We start from the raw sequence: 16,162 nt of genomic DNA, 5'->3' as shown, positions 1-16,162 counted from the left end.
CCGGTGGCTCAGCGGTTTAGCGCCTGCCTTCAGCCCAGGGCGTGATCCTGGAGAACCGAGATCAAGTCCCACGTTGGGCTCCCTGCATGGAGCCTGCTTCTCCTTCTGCCTGTCTCTCTGCCTCTCTCGCTCGCTCTCTCTCTGTGTGTCTATCATGAATAAATAAATAAATAAATCTTTAAAAATATAATAAAATCTAAAAAAAAAAAAAAGAAAGAAAGAAAGAAGCCAGATCCAGGTACATTTATATGACATTCTGGAAGAGACAAAGCTATAGGGATGGAAAACAAATCAGTGATTGCCAGGTTTGATAGGCATTGACTATAAATGGAATGTGTAAGAGAATTTTTGGGAGTGATAGACCATTCTGTATGGTAAAGTAGTTGGAACATTACTCCACATGTTTGTCAAAGCCCATAAAACTACACCACAAACAGTGAACTATGAAGTATGTAAAAATTCAGTCAGGATTCAGAAGAATTCCAAAATGGAATACACACTGTGAAAATATACGTAACTGTTTCACTAACATAATGACATCACTTCAGTGAAAGAAATGAGTAGGAAGAGAAGTTGACTTAAGTAACTTTGGAAAACAGCATTTAACAAGATACTGTAAGGATAACACCAAAAAAGTGCATAAACACTCTCTAGTTGGTGAATTTGTTTCTCATGGGAATAAGGCTGAAACTATACGTATGCTAGGGTTGAACAAATAAGCAAAAATTGTGGATAATGAGGGCTAGGTAGAATGTTTTTCTCTGTTGAAGGAAGTTACAAATAAGCTAGACTGAGCTCTGTGGTCCTAGATTTGAGTTGGAGATACCACTATGAACTCATGATTTCATTATATGCATATAGACAGATATAAAAATACAGATGTATGTATGTACATGAATTAGTATATTCTAGCTGCTGAAAAGGCCTAGAAATAGTGACACCACAGTATCAGCAACCATTTACAGTGCCCAGATCTTGGTTCTAAATATCTTATCTAAAAAGAAAAAAAAATCTTATTTAATAAAAGAAACCAGGACTTCTTGGAGAAATGGCTTATTCCAGGGTTGGACATCTTATAGTCCTGGATAGTAAGGAGGAACAACATGTAAAAGGATACAGAAGCCAGCCTGAAAGAGCTCTTCATGGACAAAGCTGCAACAATTTGAGCAACAAAATAAGTAACGACAGTATTGGATTATAACCCAAAGAATATTGGATCCATTATTTCCTACTGATAGAAATAAATGATTGGGGGAGACAGAACGAAGAAGAGAACTAGAAAATTACCCTTAGAACATTAGAGTAATAATTGCTGCAGGCAAGATCCACTGCTGATTGGTAACATTAGTGGAAGAAACTTATAGGTGAAACAGAATAGTTGTATAACAGTTCCTCCTCAAATTATTTGGTAAGTTACTGTGTTTTGTTTTTTAAATTGAACTATAATTAACATACAGTGTTATATTAGTTTCAAGTATACAACATATTGATTCAACAGTCTTATACATTACCCATTGCTCACCATAATCAATGTAGTTCATGTTTGTCACCATACTACGTTTTTACAGTATTATTGACTGTCTTCCTTATGCTGTAATTTTCAGGTGCAGGATGACTTATTTTATAACTGGAAGTTTAATACCTCTTAATTCCTTTTATCTATTTTACCTATCCCTCCCCACTTTCCCTCTGGCAAACACCAGTTTGTTTTGTGTATTCAAGAGTCTGTTTCTTTGTTCAAAGAATTCTTGTTTTTAGATTCCACAAGTAAGTGAAATTGTATAGCATTTGTCTTTTTGTATCTGAATTATTTGACTTAGCATAATACCCATCCGTGTTGTCCCAAATGGCAAGATCTCATTCTTTTGAATGGCTGAGTAATATTCCATTGTAAATACATATTACATCTTCATGATCCATGTATTAGTGGGCATTTGGGTTGCTTCTGTATCTTGGCTATTATGAATAATGATGCAATAAATATAGTGGTGCATCATCTTTTTGAATTAATGTTTTAGTTTCCTTTAGGTAAATGTCCAGTAGTGGAATTACTAGATTTTACAGCATTACTATTTTTAATTTTTTGAGGAATCTCCTTACTGTTTACGATAGTGGCTGCACCAGTTTACATTTCCACCAGTGGTGCACAAGTGTTCTTTTTCTCCATATCCTCACCAAAACTTGTTATTTCTTGTCTTTTTGATTCTAGACATTCTGACAAGTGTAAAGTAATACCTCATTGTGGTTTGGGTTTGTATTTCTCTGATGATTAATGATGTTGAGCATCTTCTCATGTATCTGTTGGTCATCTCCCTGTTGTCTTTTTTTTTTTTTTAATTTTTTTATTTATTTATGATAGTCACAGAGAGAGAGAGAGAGAGAGATTGAGAGAGAGAGGCAGAGACACAGGCAGAGGGAGAAGCAGGCTCCATGCACCGGGAGCCCGACGTGGGATTCGATCCCGGGTCTCAAGGATCGCGCCCTGGGCCAAAGGCAGGCGCTAAAACGCTGCGCCACCCAGGGATCCCTCCCTGTTGTCTTTGAAACGATGTCTGTTCAGGTCTTTTGTTCATTTTCAATTAAATTATTTTTTTTGGTGTTGAGGTATATACTTTTTTTTTTTTTAATTGAAGCATAGTTGACACACAGTGTTGTGTTAGTTTCAGGTGTACAACATAGTGATTTGACAAGTTTACCTTATGCTGTGCTCATCACAAATGTATTATGCATTTGTCACCATGGAACATTGTATAAGTTCTTTATTTTAGATATTATCTCCTCGTCAGATATATCATTTGCAGATATCTTCTCTCATTCAGGAGGTTACCTTTAGCATTGTTGATTGTTTCCTTCACTATGCAAAAGCTTTTTATTTTATTATAGTCCCAGTAATTTATTTTGCTTTATTCCTTTGCCTGAGGAGACATATCTAGAAAAATGTTGCTAAAGCCAAAATTGAAGGCCAATTACTGTTTGTATTTTCTTGTTTCAAGTCTCACGTTTAGATCTTTAATCCATTTTGAGTTAATTTTTGTGTATGGTATTAGAAAGTGGTCCAGTTTCATTCTTTTGTATGTAGCTGTCCAATTTTCTCAACACCATTTGTAGAAGAGACTGTCCTTTCCCCATTGTACATTCTTTCCTCCTCTGTTGTAGATTAATTGACCATAAATATCCCTAGGTTTATTTCTAGGCTCTCTGTTCTGTTGTATTGGACTGTGTATCTGTTTTTGTGCCAGTACCATACTATTTTGATTCCTACAGCTTTGTAGTATATCTTGAAACCTGGGATTGCAATACTGCCAGCTTTGTTCTTTCTCAAGATTGCTTTGGCTATTCATAGGTTTTTGTGGTTCCATAAAAATTTTAGTATTATTTTTTCTAGTTCTATGAAAAATGCTATTGGTATTTTGATAGGGATTGCATTGAATCTGTAGGTTCCTTTGAGTACTATGGACACTTTATCAGTTTTAATTCTTCCAGTCCATGAGCACCTAGTATCTCTCCATTTATTTTTGTTATATTCAGTTTTTTTCATTAACATTTTATAGTTTTCTTAGTATAGGCCTTTTACTTCTGTGGTTAAATTTATTTTTCACTGTTTATGATTTTTGGTACAATTGTAAATGGGGTTTTCTTAATTTCTCTTTCTGCTGCTTCATTATTAGTGTACAGAAGTGCAATGAATTTCTGTAGATTTATTTTGTATCCTGTAGCCTTACTGAATTCATGTATTAGTTCTAGTAGTTTTTAGGTGGAGTCTTTCAGGTTTTCTGTAAATGTATCATGTCATCTACAAATAATGAGAGTTTTACTTATTCCTTACCAATTTGGATGCCTTTTATTCCTTTTCATATCTAATGGCTATGGCTAGGACTTCCAGTACTATGTAGAATAAAAGTTGTGACAGTGGACATTTTTGTCTTGTTCCTGATCTTGGAGGAAAAGCTCTCAGTTTTTTACCATGGAGTATGATGTTAGCTGTGGGTTTTTCATATATGGCCTTTATTATGTTGAGGTACGTTCCTTCTAAACTCACTGTTGAGAATTGTATCATGAATGGATGTTGTACATTGTTGAATGCTTTGCATCTATTGAGATGATTGTATAGTTTTTATCCTTTCTCTTGTTAATGTGTTGTACTGCATTGATTGTTTTGTGAGTACTGAACCACCCTTGCATCTCTGGAATAAATTCTACTTGGTCATGGTGAATGATTTTTTAAATGTGTTGTTGGATTTGATTTGTTATTATGTTGTTGAGGATTTTTTGTATCTATATTCATCAGAGATACTGGCTTCTAGTTTTCTTTTTTTGTAGTGTTTTTGTCTAGTTTTGGTATCAGGGTAATGCTGACTTTGTATCATGAATTTAGAAGTTTTCCCTCCTATTTTTTGGAATAGTGAGAGAAGAGTTTTTTTTTTATTAATTAATTTTAGAGACACTAGAGAGAGCAGGAGTGGAGGGGGCAGTGGAAGAGGAAGGAGAGAATCCCAAGCAGACTCTGTGTGGAGCATGGAGCACAACAGAGGGCTTGATCTCACAACCCTGAGATCATGACCTGAGCTGAAGTCAGATGCTTAACAGACTGAGCTATGCAGGTACCCCTGAGTTGTATTCTCTTTTTTTTTTTTTAAGATTTTATTTATTTATTCATCATAGTCACAGAGAGAGAGAGAGAGAGAGAGAGAGAGAGAGGGGCAGAGACACAGGCAGAGGGAGAAGCAGGCTCCATGCAGGGAGCCCGACGTGGGATTCGATCCCGGATCTCCAGGATCGCGCCCTGGGCCGAAGGCAGGTGCCAAACTGCTGCGCCACCCAGGGATCCCCCAGAGTTGTATTCTTAATGATCATTATTTTTTTCAGGATCGTGAAATTGTAGAATTTTAGGGGTATAAGTGCTGAGATAGTTTGTAGTCCAGCCTAAAGCCCAGAGCTTTTAAGAGACTAGTACTCTGATGTCTCTAATCCTTGTCTAAAGCTCTTCCACTGGACTGACTAATGCAGTCAACATAAAATTTGGCCATAATATAAAGAGTTAGATAGTAAAGTTTTTTTAAAGAAGCAAAACACAATAGACAATAAAATAAAGTCAAAGAAACTTTCTTAATTCCACTGAACTACAGATTTAATATACTTAACTATGCTGTAATAAACAAAGTTACTCATTTTTTTCTGTATGGACCTAAATTGGTGATGATATTTTAAAGATATTTGTTTAAAATTAATGATCTTTGAATAAACAATCTGAGTCAACAGATAAATTTATATTGAATCCATAATATATGTTTTTTAGAAGTTAGACAACATTTCTGGTGATTCCCTTATCAGATTATATAATAACTGATTAGTAGGGATGAACCAATGGCAGAGGGGTCACAAATTCAATTTCCTTCAGGATTCAGGTAAGTTGGCATGTGATATGAATAGGATAGGAATTGTGTTGAACTGGAGAGCCTTTGTCTTCAGTTCAACTTACATTTGCCAGTCAGCTTCAAAAACTGTTGCCATTTAGAACAGTGAGTTCTGTATTATCAGTTCTTCCAGTTACTGAAGAGAAAATAGAAATCCAGACTTTAATATGAAATCTATTAGATTCTAAAAATAGGAAGTGGGTTGAAAGTTTTTAAACAAACAATATTTCTCAGCCAAATCATCTATACAGTGAGGATAAAAGAGCTCTACCACAAAACTTTCACTCTTAAAATATGTATTCATTTGATAACTTTTGAAAAACCACTACTCAGTCTTACCCTAAGAAAATTTGAAAATCAGTCATCACCTAATACTATATAAATTAATTACTATATTCTAACACATATATATTATGTATGATAAAATTATGAAGAAAAGTAGTATGGGAGTTCAGAAAAAAGATGCATTAATTTATTAACTATGTGAAGAGAAGGAAATTTTAGAATTTTAAATTAGCAATATATAAAAGCCAGGAAATTTGAGTATGCTAAAATAGCAATGATTTGCTAAGGAAATTGTGAAGGAAATATGTGGTAAATAACATTAAGCCTCATTTCAGTGCCCTATAAAATTAGTTATGCTATGAGTAGAATTATACCCCTTTATAATTATAATGATTTGTAGAATATATGTAGAATATATGTCTCTATACCACACGGAAAACTGATAAAATGGGTGTTATCTGCAATGCTGATAGGTAACATTATAACATATCTTTACTATTAGGATTTTAATTTAACTTCATGCTTTTATATTAAACATTACTATTTTTCTGTTGGAACTTTTCATTTCTATCTTTCATTAGTTCTTCAAGCAGCTTTCATAAGTTATTAATATAAATCCTTACTGTCAATGAGAAAAATATATTAAATTTGGTAAGAAAATCCCATCTGTAACTTCAATAAAGTATCCAAGAATATAGAACCTTAGAAGTGTTCATTTTTTATTATCTGCCTTAGGACTACAAGGATTTAAGTGTTTTTATAAAAACAATAAAAGAAGAGTAATTTGATGGTTTATTTACTCTTTATAACCTTTAGAAAGTGTCATGCTTTTTTTAAAGTGCTTGCTTCAGGCTGTAGTTTTACAAGATGTGCTGTGTATTGGTCAGGCATCTTCAATTCTTGACCCTGAACAGATTTAGGGACATAGTACATATAGCAGGCACATGTCCAAGCAGCCAAAACTGTAACTGGGTACTTTTATTCTCCTTTTCAAACTCAAATCCACCTCCTACGAAATTGCCCAATTCAATTTCTCGTGTTGTCTAATAAAATACTAATCATTCTTTCAGATAGTTTCTTAGTTTGATTAGCTACAAAGTATTCAAGATAAATATCAGTAATATACATGAAATAGCCTAAAAGTTTGTATTTTTAAAAACCTCTTTTCTAAGTAGTATTTAAACTGTTTTCACATTTTTCAGCTTAGTCTATTACAAAGATTTCTGAAATGGAAAAATATTCTAAGAAAATTTGTAGCAATTCTTAATTTGTTTTTCTATTCAAGAAATATTTCTAGTTGTTATTTTGAAATGTACCAAATATTCAGAATGTACTTGTATACTTAAAATAGGTAATATAATTTTGAATGTCTTTCTATCTTTTGTGGGATATGAAGATTAAATTCTGAGGGTTTTTTTTTTTAATTCTGAGGGTTTTGAAGGAAAGGAGTGTATCATAGCAATCCATACTGTCCTACAGCACCCACAGTCTCCTAAAGATAATGAAATGATGTGTTTAAGAGACTCTAGAGACAGATCATCTAGGTTCAAATATTAGCTCTGCTGTTTAGTTGCTATGTGAGTTTAGGCAAGTTACTTATTCTCTTGCTAACTTAGTTTCCTCATCTGTAGAATAGTGATAATAAAAGTACTTACCTCAAAAAATTACACCTAGGATTAAGTTAATCAATACAGGAAAAGTACTTAGAAGAGTTTCTAAATCACAGTAAGATCTCAGAACCCATTTAAAAGAGAAGTGTATAACCAGGCCCACATGAAGAAAGCAGTGTCTTGCACATTTTCAATCCAACTGCTTTGGGAAGATATGTGTGTAATATGTACCCCTCTTCCAAGCAAATGTGTATATTTTTATTTTCTTTTTTAGTATGTTTTGACCATAGTTACGTATTTTGGAAGAGTTTATATTTTCTCCTCACTTTGTTAATTGCATAGCATACCCTGTTGGTATACATTCTCTTCCTTATTCCATATTAGAAGAACACTGACTGTGCCTAGGATCCACTTCTCATCAATGTGATTCAGGTAGATCCTTACTGATCTTAACTACACATAAAGGTCCAGTGTATTCCCCTTGCCAATGACTGATTTAGGATTGGGTATGTGGCCTGGTTATGGCCAATGAGAGATTACATGTGTTGGAAAGCTTCTGGAAAAAGTTTTGTTATTCTTTTATTAAGAGATTATACTTTTTTACCACAGTGTATTGCCCTTCCTGACCATAATGCCTGCAATTTAGGCAGCTAAGTGGTGAGAAGCCTAAAGAAAATAACTTAGATAATGGGAAAATGAAAAGATGGGCAGAACCATAGTCCTTGATACTGTTGAGCCACTGAAAATCAATGTTAGAAGTCATTGTCATGTGAGATAAATCCCATAAGCCATTGTGAGTTGGGGTTAGTTGTTGCTGCTTGCTGCTGAAAGCATTTTAAATGAGACAACTTTCATGAAAACCTATCTTTGAATACGTATTTGTGTAGAAGTCAAAGAACATGTAAGAGAGGCATAAAGAAAATATTTCAGAACAAAAACATGTATTTTATCTGTTAACATTCACTTTTTGATCTCTTCAAAACATTTCATTGTGAAAATTGTCAAACATACAGCAAAACTGAAAGAATTTGACAGTGAACACTCATGCACCATTAACATATTCCTGTACTTGCTTTATCACATATCCATCGATTTATCCCTCTTTCAGCTTCATTTTTGGTCATTTCAGAGTAAATTTCAGGCATTGGTGTACTTCCTTCTGAGTACTTCAGACTGCAAATCATTAAGTAGAGTTCAACATTTGTTTACAGCTTTTTATTTCTTAAATTAATATACAGTAAAAGGTACAAATCTTAGCTGTACATTTGATGAGAATCATAGATCCATAAGTTATAAAGCCTTATCAAGATATAAAATGTTTCTGTCTATCCAGGCCAGTTCTACTCCCTCCCCAAGAGGCAACCACTCTTTTGATTTTTTTCCCATTGTCAATTCGTTTTTTTCTAACATTTCATATAAATGGAATCATGCAGTATGTAGTCTTTTAGGTAAGGCTTCTATCACTCAGCATACAGATCCATGTCTATCACTCAGCCTGTATGCTGATCCATGTCTGTTAAGTGTATACCTATGTATTTCATTTTCTCTGGAGTGATTATAAATTATGTTGTGTTTTAAATTTTGTTTTCTGCATTTTTATTGTTAGTATATAGAAACATGATTATTTTGAGTGTTGATCGTGTATCCTGAGACTTTGCTGAACTCAGTTATTAGGTTTGGGAAATTTTATATAGATTCCTTGGGGTTTTCTATGTAAACAATCAGGTCATGTACAAATAGAGACAATTTTCTTCTGATTTGTTTCCTTCCTTCTTTTTGTTCCCCCTTGTCTTTCTCTTTACTTTTTCTCTTTCCTTTTCTGTCTGTTCATCCATCCATCTATCCATCTAGGCTTTTATCTCCAAATGTGTTTAAGTATAGTGTTTTTATGAATGTTCTTTATCAAATTGAGATATTTCTCTTTATTCCAAAATGGCTGAGAGTTTTTATCATGAAAGAGTGTTGGGTTTTGTCAGTTGCCTTTTCTGTGTCAATTAATATGGTCATGTAATTTTTCTTCTTTAGCATATTGATATGTTGAGATACATCAACTTATCGACATTGAATTAGCCTTGTATATCGAATAAATTCTAGTTGGTCAAGGTGTAGAACGTTTCATACGTTGTTGGATTCTATTAGCTAATATGTTGTTGAGGATTTTTACATCAAAACTTGTGAGGGGTATTGGTCTTAGTTTCCTTTTTTTGTACTGTCTTTGTCTAATTTTGGTGTCACAGTAAACAGGTCTTATGAGTTGGGATGTATTCCTCCTTCTTTTACTTATCTGGAAGAGAGTGTAAAAGTTATGTTAATTCTTTATATGTTTGGTAGAATTCCCTAGAGATGAAACCATTTGGGCCTGGACATTTATTTTTGGGGAGCTTTGTAAACTAGTGGCCATAGGGCTATTTAGATTGTCTATATTACCTCCAGTGAGCTTTGGTAGTTTGTAGTTTTGAAGAATTGGTCCATTTCTGTAAGTGGTCAAATTTATGAGCATAAACTTGTTTGTAGCATTCTCTTATTGACTTTTTAATGGCTGTGGTATCTTTGTACATGATTTCTTTTAGTTCTTAGAGCATATTTAAATTGTTTATGTAAAGTTTTTGTCTAGTAAGCCCAGTGTCTGCACTTGCTCAGAGACAGTTCTTTTTAATTTTTTTGCTTGTGGAAGGATCACACTTTGTTTCTTTGTATGCTTTGTGTTTTTTGTTGGGAACTGGACATGGACATTTTGAATATGTGGCAACTCTGGAAATCAGATATTTTTCCTTTTTAGGGTTGCTGCTTGTTGTCATTGTTTAGTGACTTTTCCTAAATTTGTGAAGTCTGCTGTTTCTGTCATGTGTGGCTACTGAAGTCATTGTGTTCTTAACTTAATGATTAGCTTAGTACTTTGTCAGAGATTTCCTTGAATACCTGGAGCCAAAAGAAACTAAAACAACTCCCAGGCTTTGCAGATGGGCTCTTTTTATGCATGTTGGGGCATACCTTTAACACTACAGGGTCTTTTCAAGTCTACCTGTTAAATTTTTCAACAGAAGGTTCAGATTTCCCTAGTGATACCTTGTATTTATGGTATAGGCTGATTCAGGAGTGTTACATGATTTTAAAGAAAATCAGAGGATTTTTCTAAATAACTGCTTCCTGCGTGGCTTTGGACCTTGTTCCTTGACTGTGAGTCTTCCCTTTGTGCTATCTCTGAGAGTCTTTGCAGCCCTCCCAGCTGATCTCCCTATTCTTTTTATTCAATACTAATTTGTCAGGTGGTGGCTGCAGGTGGAGGGAATAAGGGCATTCTCTGACTTTGTTAAATTTCAGCACTTACATGAAACTGTCTCAGGGTGAGGTCTTCACAAGAGTTCTAATCCCTCTTTTGTTTTTAATGCTAGGCCTACTGTATTCCTGCTGTTTTTCTGCTTCTTCCCCAGTGGTAGAGCTGTTATTTTAATTTCCTAGCTTGCTTCCAGTGCAGTGGCTTTCCACAGGAGCTCTCATGCTGTAGTTTTTATTGCTCCTTCCCCTATTGATGAGGCCCTTATTCAATAACTTAGGGGAGGTAAGGAAGACCAGTCTGTCTTGGTAGAGTTTTCAGTGGTGACTCGTGGTCCCCTTTCCCAGCTGTAGAGGGTTTCCACTAGTGTTCTTAAATACAGTTTTTTGTTGCCCTTTCCCTTACAGAGTAAGATTCTTGAGCTGTAAGGGAAATAGAGAAGATGGGTTGTGACTGCTCTTCTTTTCCCCAGCCAGTCCCGCAGGGGAAAGCTCAGATTGCTGAATTCTTCCTATCCTTCCTTGTAAGCACCCGATGGGCATCTGGAAGAAAAACCTGGTAAAAAGTATAAAGCCTCCTTATTTCTGCTGCCCCTGGGAATTCATGTTCTTATACTAGTCCACATTCTGCGTTTAGCAATTGATTAAGAACTTCCAGCTGAGTTTTTTCATCAGCACTCAGTGGTTTATGTACCAGGTAAGCAAATGCTGTGGTTCTCTTCTCCCTGCAGGAGAGTTATCCAGAGTTTGGATTACTTGAATGATCTGATCTCAGTTCTCTGATGGGTTTGTCTATTTAATTTGCAGTTTGTTCAGATTTTTTCTTGTTGTAAAGCATGAGGGAATGCTTTTTTAATCTCTCTAGAAAGAGCCAAAATGGAAAGTTTCAAAATCTGTGCTCGCTTCGGCAGCACATATAGTGGAAAGATTTAAAATCCTGATTTTCCTAGCATTTTTCTTTTTGCTTTAGGAAGCAGAAACTCAATATGAAGAGCAGATTGGTAAAATTATTATGGAGATCCAAGAACTTAAATGGCAAAAGGTGAGTTTTTAAAAAAGATTTATTTACGAGAGAGAGAGAGAGAGAGAGAGAGAGAGAGCGAGTGCGCGCATGGGAAAGCACACTGAGTGGTGGGGGAGGGGTAGAGGGAAGAGAAACTCAAGCGGACCTTGCTGAGCTTGGAGCTGATGTGTGGCTTGTCTCACCACTCTGATATTATGACCTGAGCCAAAATCAAAGTCGGATGCTTAATGTACTGAGCCACTCAGGCACTTCAAAAGATATGTATTTTAATTTTTATTTCAGGTTAGACTTTTTAGCATCTATTTAAAGAAGTATTCTAACTTAATTGAAATTTGAATTTTTAAATTTCCTAAACATATTTGGGGATTGTATATTATTTTAAACAAAGTATTAAGAGAATTCTGACTAAAACTGTTTTTAATAACATTTGAGCCTCCAGAACCTTGAGAATGAAAAATTTTTTTCAGGCTTTTTGATAATAGTGCTGCAGACTACTATGATCTATTTAATACTTTAGAAACACAATATGTGTTATAATGGAGTCAGAATATCTTTTAAGAAGTAAAACCTCTTTATTTTCCCAGGCTGTTATTATATACCATAACCAAATATTTAAAAAAAAACTCAGTAGCAGAGGGACATCTGGTTGGCTTTGTCAGTAAACCTGTGACTCTTGATCCTGGTGTCATGAGTTCAAGCTCCATGTTGGGTGTCGAGCCCACTTAAAAAAAAACAAAACAAAAACAAAGACATAACCACCAGTATCATCAGATCTGAGTCTCTAGCCTTATTTATATGGAAGCATTTTTTGATAGTGCTTCACATGCCTTTCCACCAAAGTATCTTAATAGCTAAAAATTGAGATCTTAATTATTACGCCCCCCCTTCACTATTTGGCAGTATTTAAACGGGAACTTGGAGGTAACATGTCAGAATTCATGTGACAGTGAATAGCTCAAACTAGAAATGATGGGAATTTTGAGACCAGACAGGCCCACAAGGTTGTGTAGAATATGGAAGTTAAACTAGAGCAGGATTTTATGAGACAGAGATCTCAAACCTCTCTGCACAAGGAAAAACCAGATAAACGCCAAGTACAAGCAGAGACTCCAAGCAAATTAAAAATGTAAAGCCATATCTGTTTTTGGATAGAGTCAACAGTATAAAGTTATCCAAATCCTTAAGTTAATCAGTATGTTTAATATAATCCAGTCCCAAGATGGTGTTTGCTGTTCCTAGACTGATTATAAGGTTTATGTGGAAATAAACATATCAGAGTGTCTGGGAAATTTTTGAAAAAGAACAGGATGAAATAGCTACGCTAGATTCTTAAATATATTATAAACCATAGTAATTAAGGTAGCTTAGTATAGCATACGTGGATAGGTATTCCTTGAAACATAATAGAGTCTAGAAATAGATCCAAATCATAAGCTAAATTAATGAATGATAAAGGTGGGATTTTATTCTGATAAAATTCTAAAATTCTTTAACTTATTTGGAATTTTCATGTCCTTTTTGTGCTAAAGCAGTAAGTAGTTAAATGGAGTCAGTCTTAGAGCTCTCCTCATCTTTAGAACAACAAAAATTTGCCCATGTATTGAATAAAAGTAGAGTTACAGAGAAATTTAAGTTCCTTAAGGTTCCTCATTAAACCCCTGAGGCATAGCTGTCTAGGTAAATTGACTTTCCCAGGACTAAACAAACAGGTTACGCCATCTTGATTTGAAGGGACACTATAGAAAGCAGAACATGTATATATATATATAGTATATGTAGAGTCAGAAAGCATTGAAGATAAAATAGTATTTGGGCTCAGTACCACAAAGAATTAGGGCCATGCTTATTTTATTTATGTCTCTTGAACAGATCTTTATCTTCACCCATTGGGTTTTTTGACTGGGAAACAACAGTATTCAAAGACTGGTATAAAATGTGTTTCATCCTTTCTCTTTTATAGGCTTTTAGACTACTGGCTTTAGTTTTTAACTTCTGGTTTTAAAGATTTTATGTAAAGTTAGATAGAAGTTTGCTGCTAATATCAGTAAGACATTTTGTCCACGAAGAATGCACTTCATAGAGATCTTTATTTGGTTTGATTATACACAAAGGTAACAGTAAGTCAATATCTAAATTAGCTGTGATATGATTATAATAGAAAAATCCTCAGGGATCTAAAAGAAAAAAAAATCAGGGAAGAATTTAATTTTGCAGTTCTGTTTACATAGTAGATTCCTTTATCTTATGTTAATGGGTATCGTGTCATAAAGGAGAAAATAATATCTAACTTGAGGATCCAAGGATAACAACTGGAGGCTGAAACAGTGGAGGAATATCTCCGGGTTATTAGAGATATTCATTATCTGAGTAGCTCATTGACTGAGCAAGAGGTTATGTGATGATGGCAGGATATATGGTGTAAAAATATTTACAAAGTTCCTTTTAATATTTAGAGAAATTTCTCTTTGTAAGTGTGAGGATAAAATGGGAAGTTGGGTGCATGATTTGCCCTCAGAACATTATCATTGATTTGCCCACTTGGTTTTTTTTCCCCTTCACTTTTTTAGCTAGTTCAGGAAAGGTTTTCCCCAGTGCCTTTTCTGTTTATGATAAATATCTACAGATATTTACCAAGAGGCTCACTCCTTCAGTGCTTGATGACTGGGGTGGGAGCATTAAGTTGTTTTATCTGTAAGGCCTCCAGTTTATTCTGCTTTTGTTCTAAAGCTTTTTGAACATCTGCCTTTGGAGATCTAGCAATGGGGCTATTTCCCATTCCAGTTTTTGTTGCATATTACATCTATTTCCAGACTTAAGGCGTTTCACAAAAAGTGAGGAGAAAGCTAGAGGTCACATGTACATCAGAATGTACTCCTCAAAGAATCTATCCTGGAGGACTTCAATAAATTCTTTCCTTGCTTGCAGGCGTGGATTAGAGTCTAATTTATTTTCACAGAAAACTGGACAATAACCTCTGAAAGGTTTTGTCCAACATTTCTAGCTTTTCTAAACTTGTCTGGTTTCCTGGGCATTTTGTGATTTCCTAAGCATTTTTGGGATTTTCTCACTTTTTCCATTCAGTTTTTTTTCATTTGGGAATGTGAACCATTGGTACAGATCTAGGAACTGGCAGTATTATTTTTTTTTAATTAGCTGTAGGAAATAAAATATTTTTTAAGTTTAATTTCTTTTTTAGTAATCTCTGTGCTTAGCACAGGGCTCAAACTCAGATCCTTAAGACCAAGAATCACATGCTCTTCTGACTGAGCCAGCCAGGTGCCCCAAGAATTTTTTTAAAGTAATTGCTAACTTCAGAAAAAATAAAAAGCTGTGTTAGGTAGAAAGTAATTATGGTATATTATATGGCTGAACATTGAATAAAAATTGCATAGTCATAGTATAAATGCTGAAGATTGATTTAAGTCACAATTTTTATGTAACTCAGATTGTTAGATGATGGTTGTACAGGAAAGCCAAACTCCCAACTATCATAATAGGAAGTCAGATAAAATTTTTAAGTTGGTAAATCAGCACATATTTAGAAACATGGAGTCAAATAACAGAAACATTCAAAGTGGTTCCCACTTTTAGATCTAATTTTTTTAATTGTGAGAGTCATTCAGTAAACATAGAAAAAAAGTTTGAAGTCCTCTTGAATCTGAAGAACAGAACACACAACTTTTATCAAAAAAGGAGGGAGAGAAGAAAAAAAAGTCACGTATGTGGATTTTTAAAAAATGCACCATGGTCATTTTGATATTAAAAAATTACTTCAGTGAATCTAAAGAATTGTGTCTCAGGTGAACATTTGTGTTTAGATAATAAAATGGGTTTCTTTGGGAACTCTAAAAGACTATAGGCTTCTTGTGTACTATTAATTTTAATAACTTTTGATGAAATATTTTCTTGAAAGCTTTGGGATCAACCATGTTTAGAGGTGTGTGTGTGTGTGTGTGTGTGTGTGTGTGTGTGTGTGTTTTAAAGGTTTATTTATTTGAGAGAGAGAGAGAGAGAGAAGGGTGGGGAGAGAGGTAAGGAGAGAGAGGGAGACAGAATCTCAAGCAGACTCACCACTGAGCATGGAGCCCCATGTGGGGCTCAATCCCATGACCCTGAGATCACAACCTGAGCCGAAATTAAGATTTGGATGCTTACTCAACTGAGCTACCCAGGCACCCTGAGCCATGTTTAGAGTTTAAAAATTTTAAGGAAATGTGTTTTAATGTGAAGATGCAACCGAAAGCATAATTATTGTATGCTGATTCTTTGACAGGTAAAAAAAAAAATCATAGGATTGCTTTAAAGTTGCATTTAAGAGCATACAGTAATATATGCAATAAATGTTTAACTTTTATTTAAATTGTGAACCTAAGTAAAAGTTAAAATTGGAAGTTGCTCAAATTTATGTTTTAACTTTTCATAATTTTTAAAATAGGAAACTCTTCAGAATCAAAAGGAAACATTAGCAAAGCAACATAAAGAAGCTTTGGCAGCTTTTAAAAAGCAGGTAATTTTATAAGGATAGGTGAACACTACAGTTTCAAATATCTCTCCCC

General features: G+C 34.5%; 1 protein-coding gene across 2 annotated transcripts in view; it reads left to right on the top strand.

Annotated features, from left to right (window-relative positions):
• The window catches only part of CCDC73 (coiled-coil domain containing 73), a 142,638-nt gene that overhangs the window by 45,658 nt on the left and 80,818 nt on the right, over positions 1 to 16,162 (top strand). For both annotated transcript variants that reach the window (XM_072759072.1, XM_026012774.2), the window contains exons 3-4: positions 11,553 to 11,624; positions 16,042 to 16,113. In XM_072759072.1, the coding sequence (XP_072615173.1) occupies positions 11,553 to 11,624; positions 16,042 to 16,113 (144 nt within the window). The remainder of the gene's footprint in view (positions 1 to 11,552; positions 11,625 to 16,041; positions 16,114 to 16,162) is intronic.

This window comes from Vulpes vulpes, chromosome 5 (genome assembly GCF_048418805.1).
Source record: "Vulpes vulpes isolate BD-2025 chromosome 5, VulVul3, whole genome shotgun sequence".
Lineage (NCBI taxonomy): Eukaryota > Metazoa > Chordata > Mammalia > Carnivora > Canidae > Vulpes > Vulpes vulpes.
This window is presented reverse-complemented; position numbering and strand designations above follow the sequence as displayed.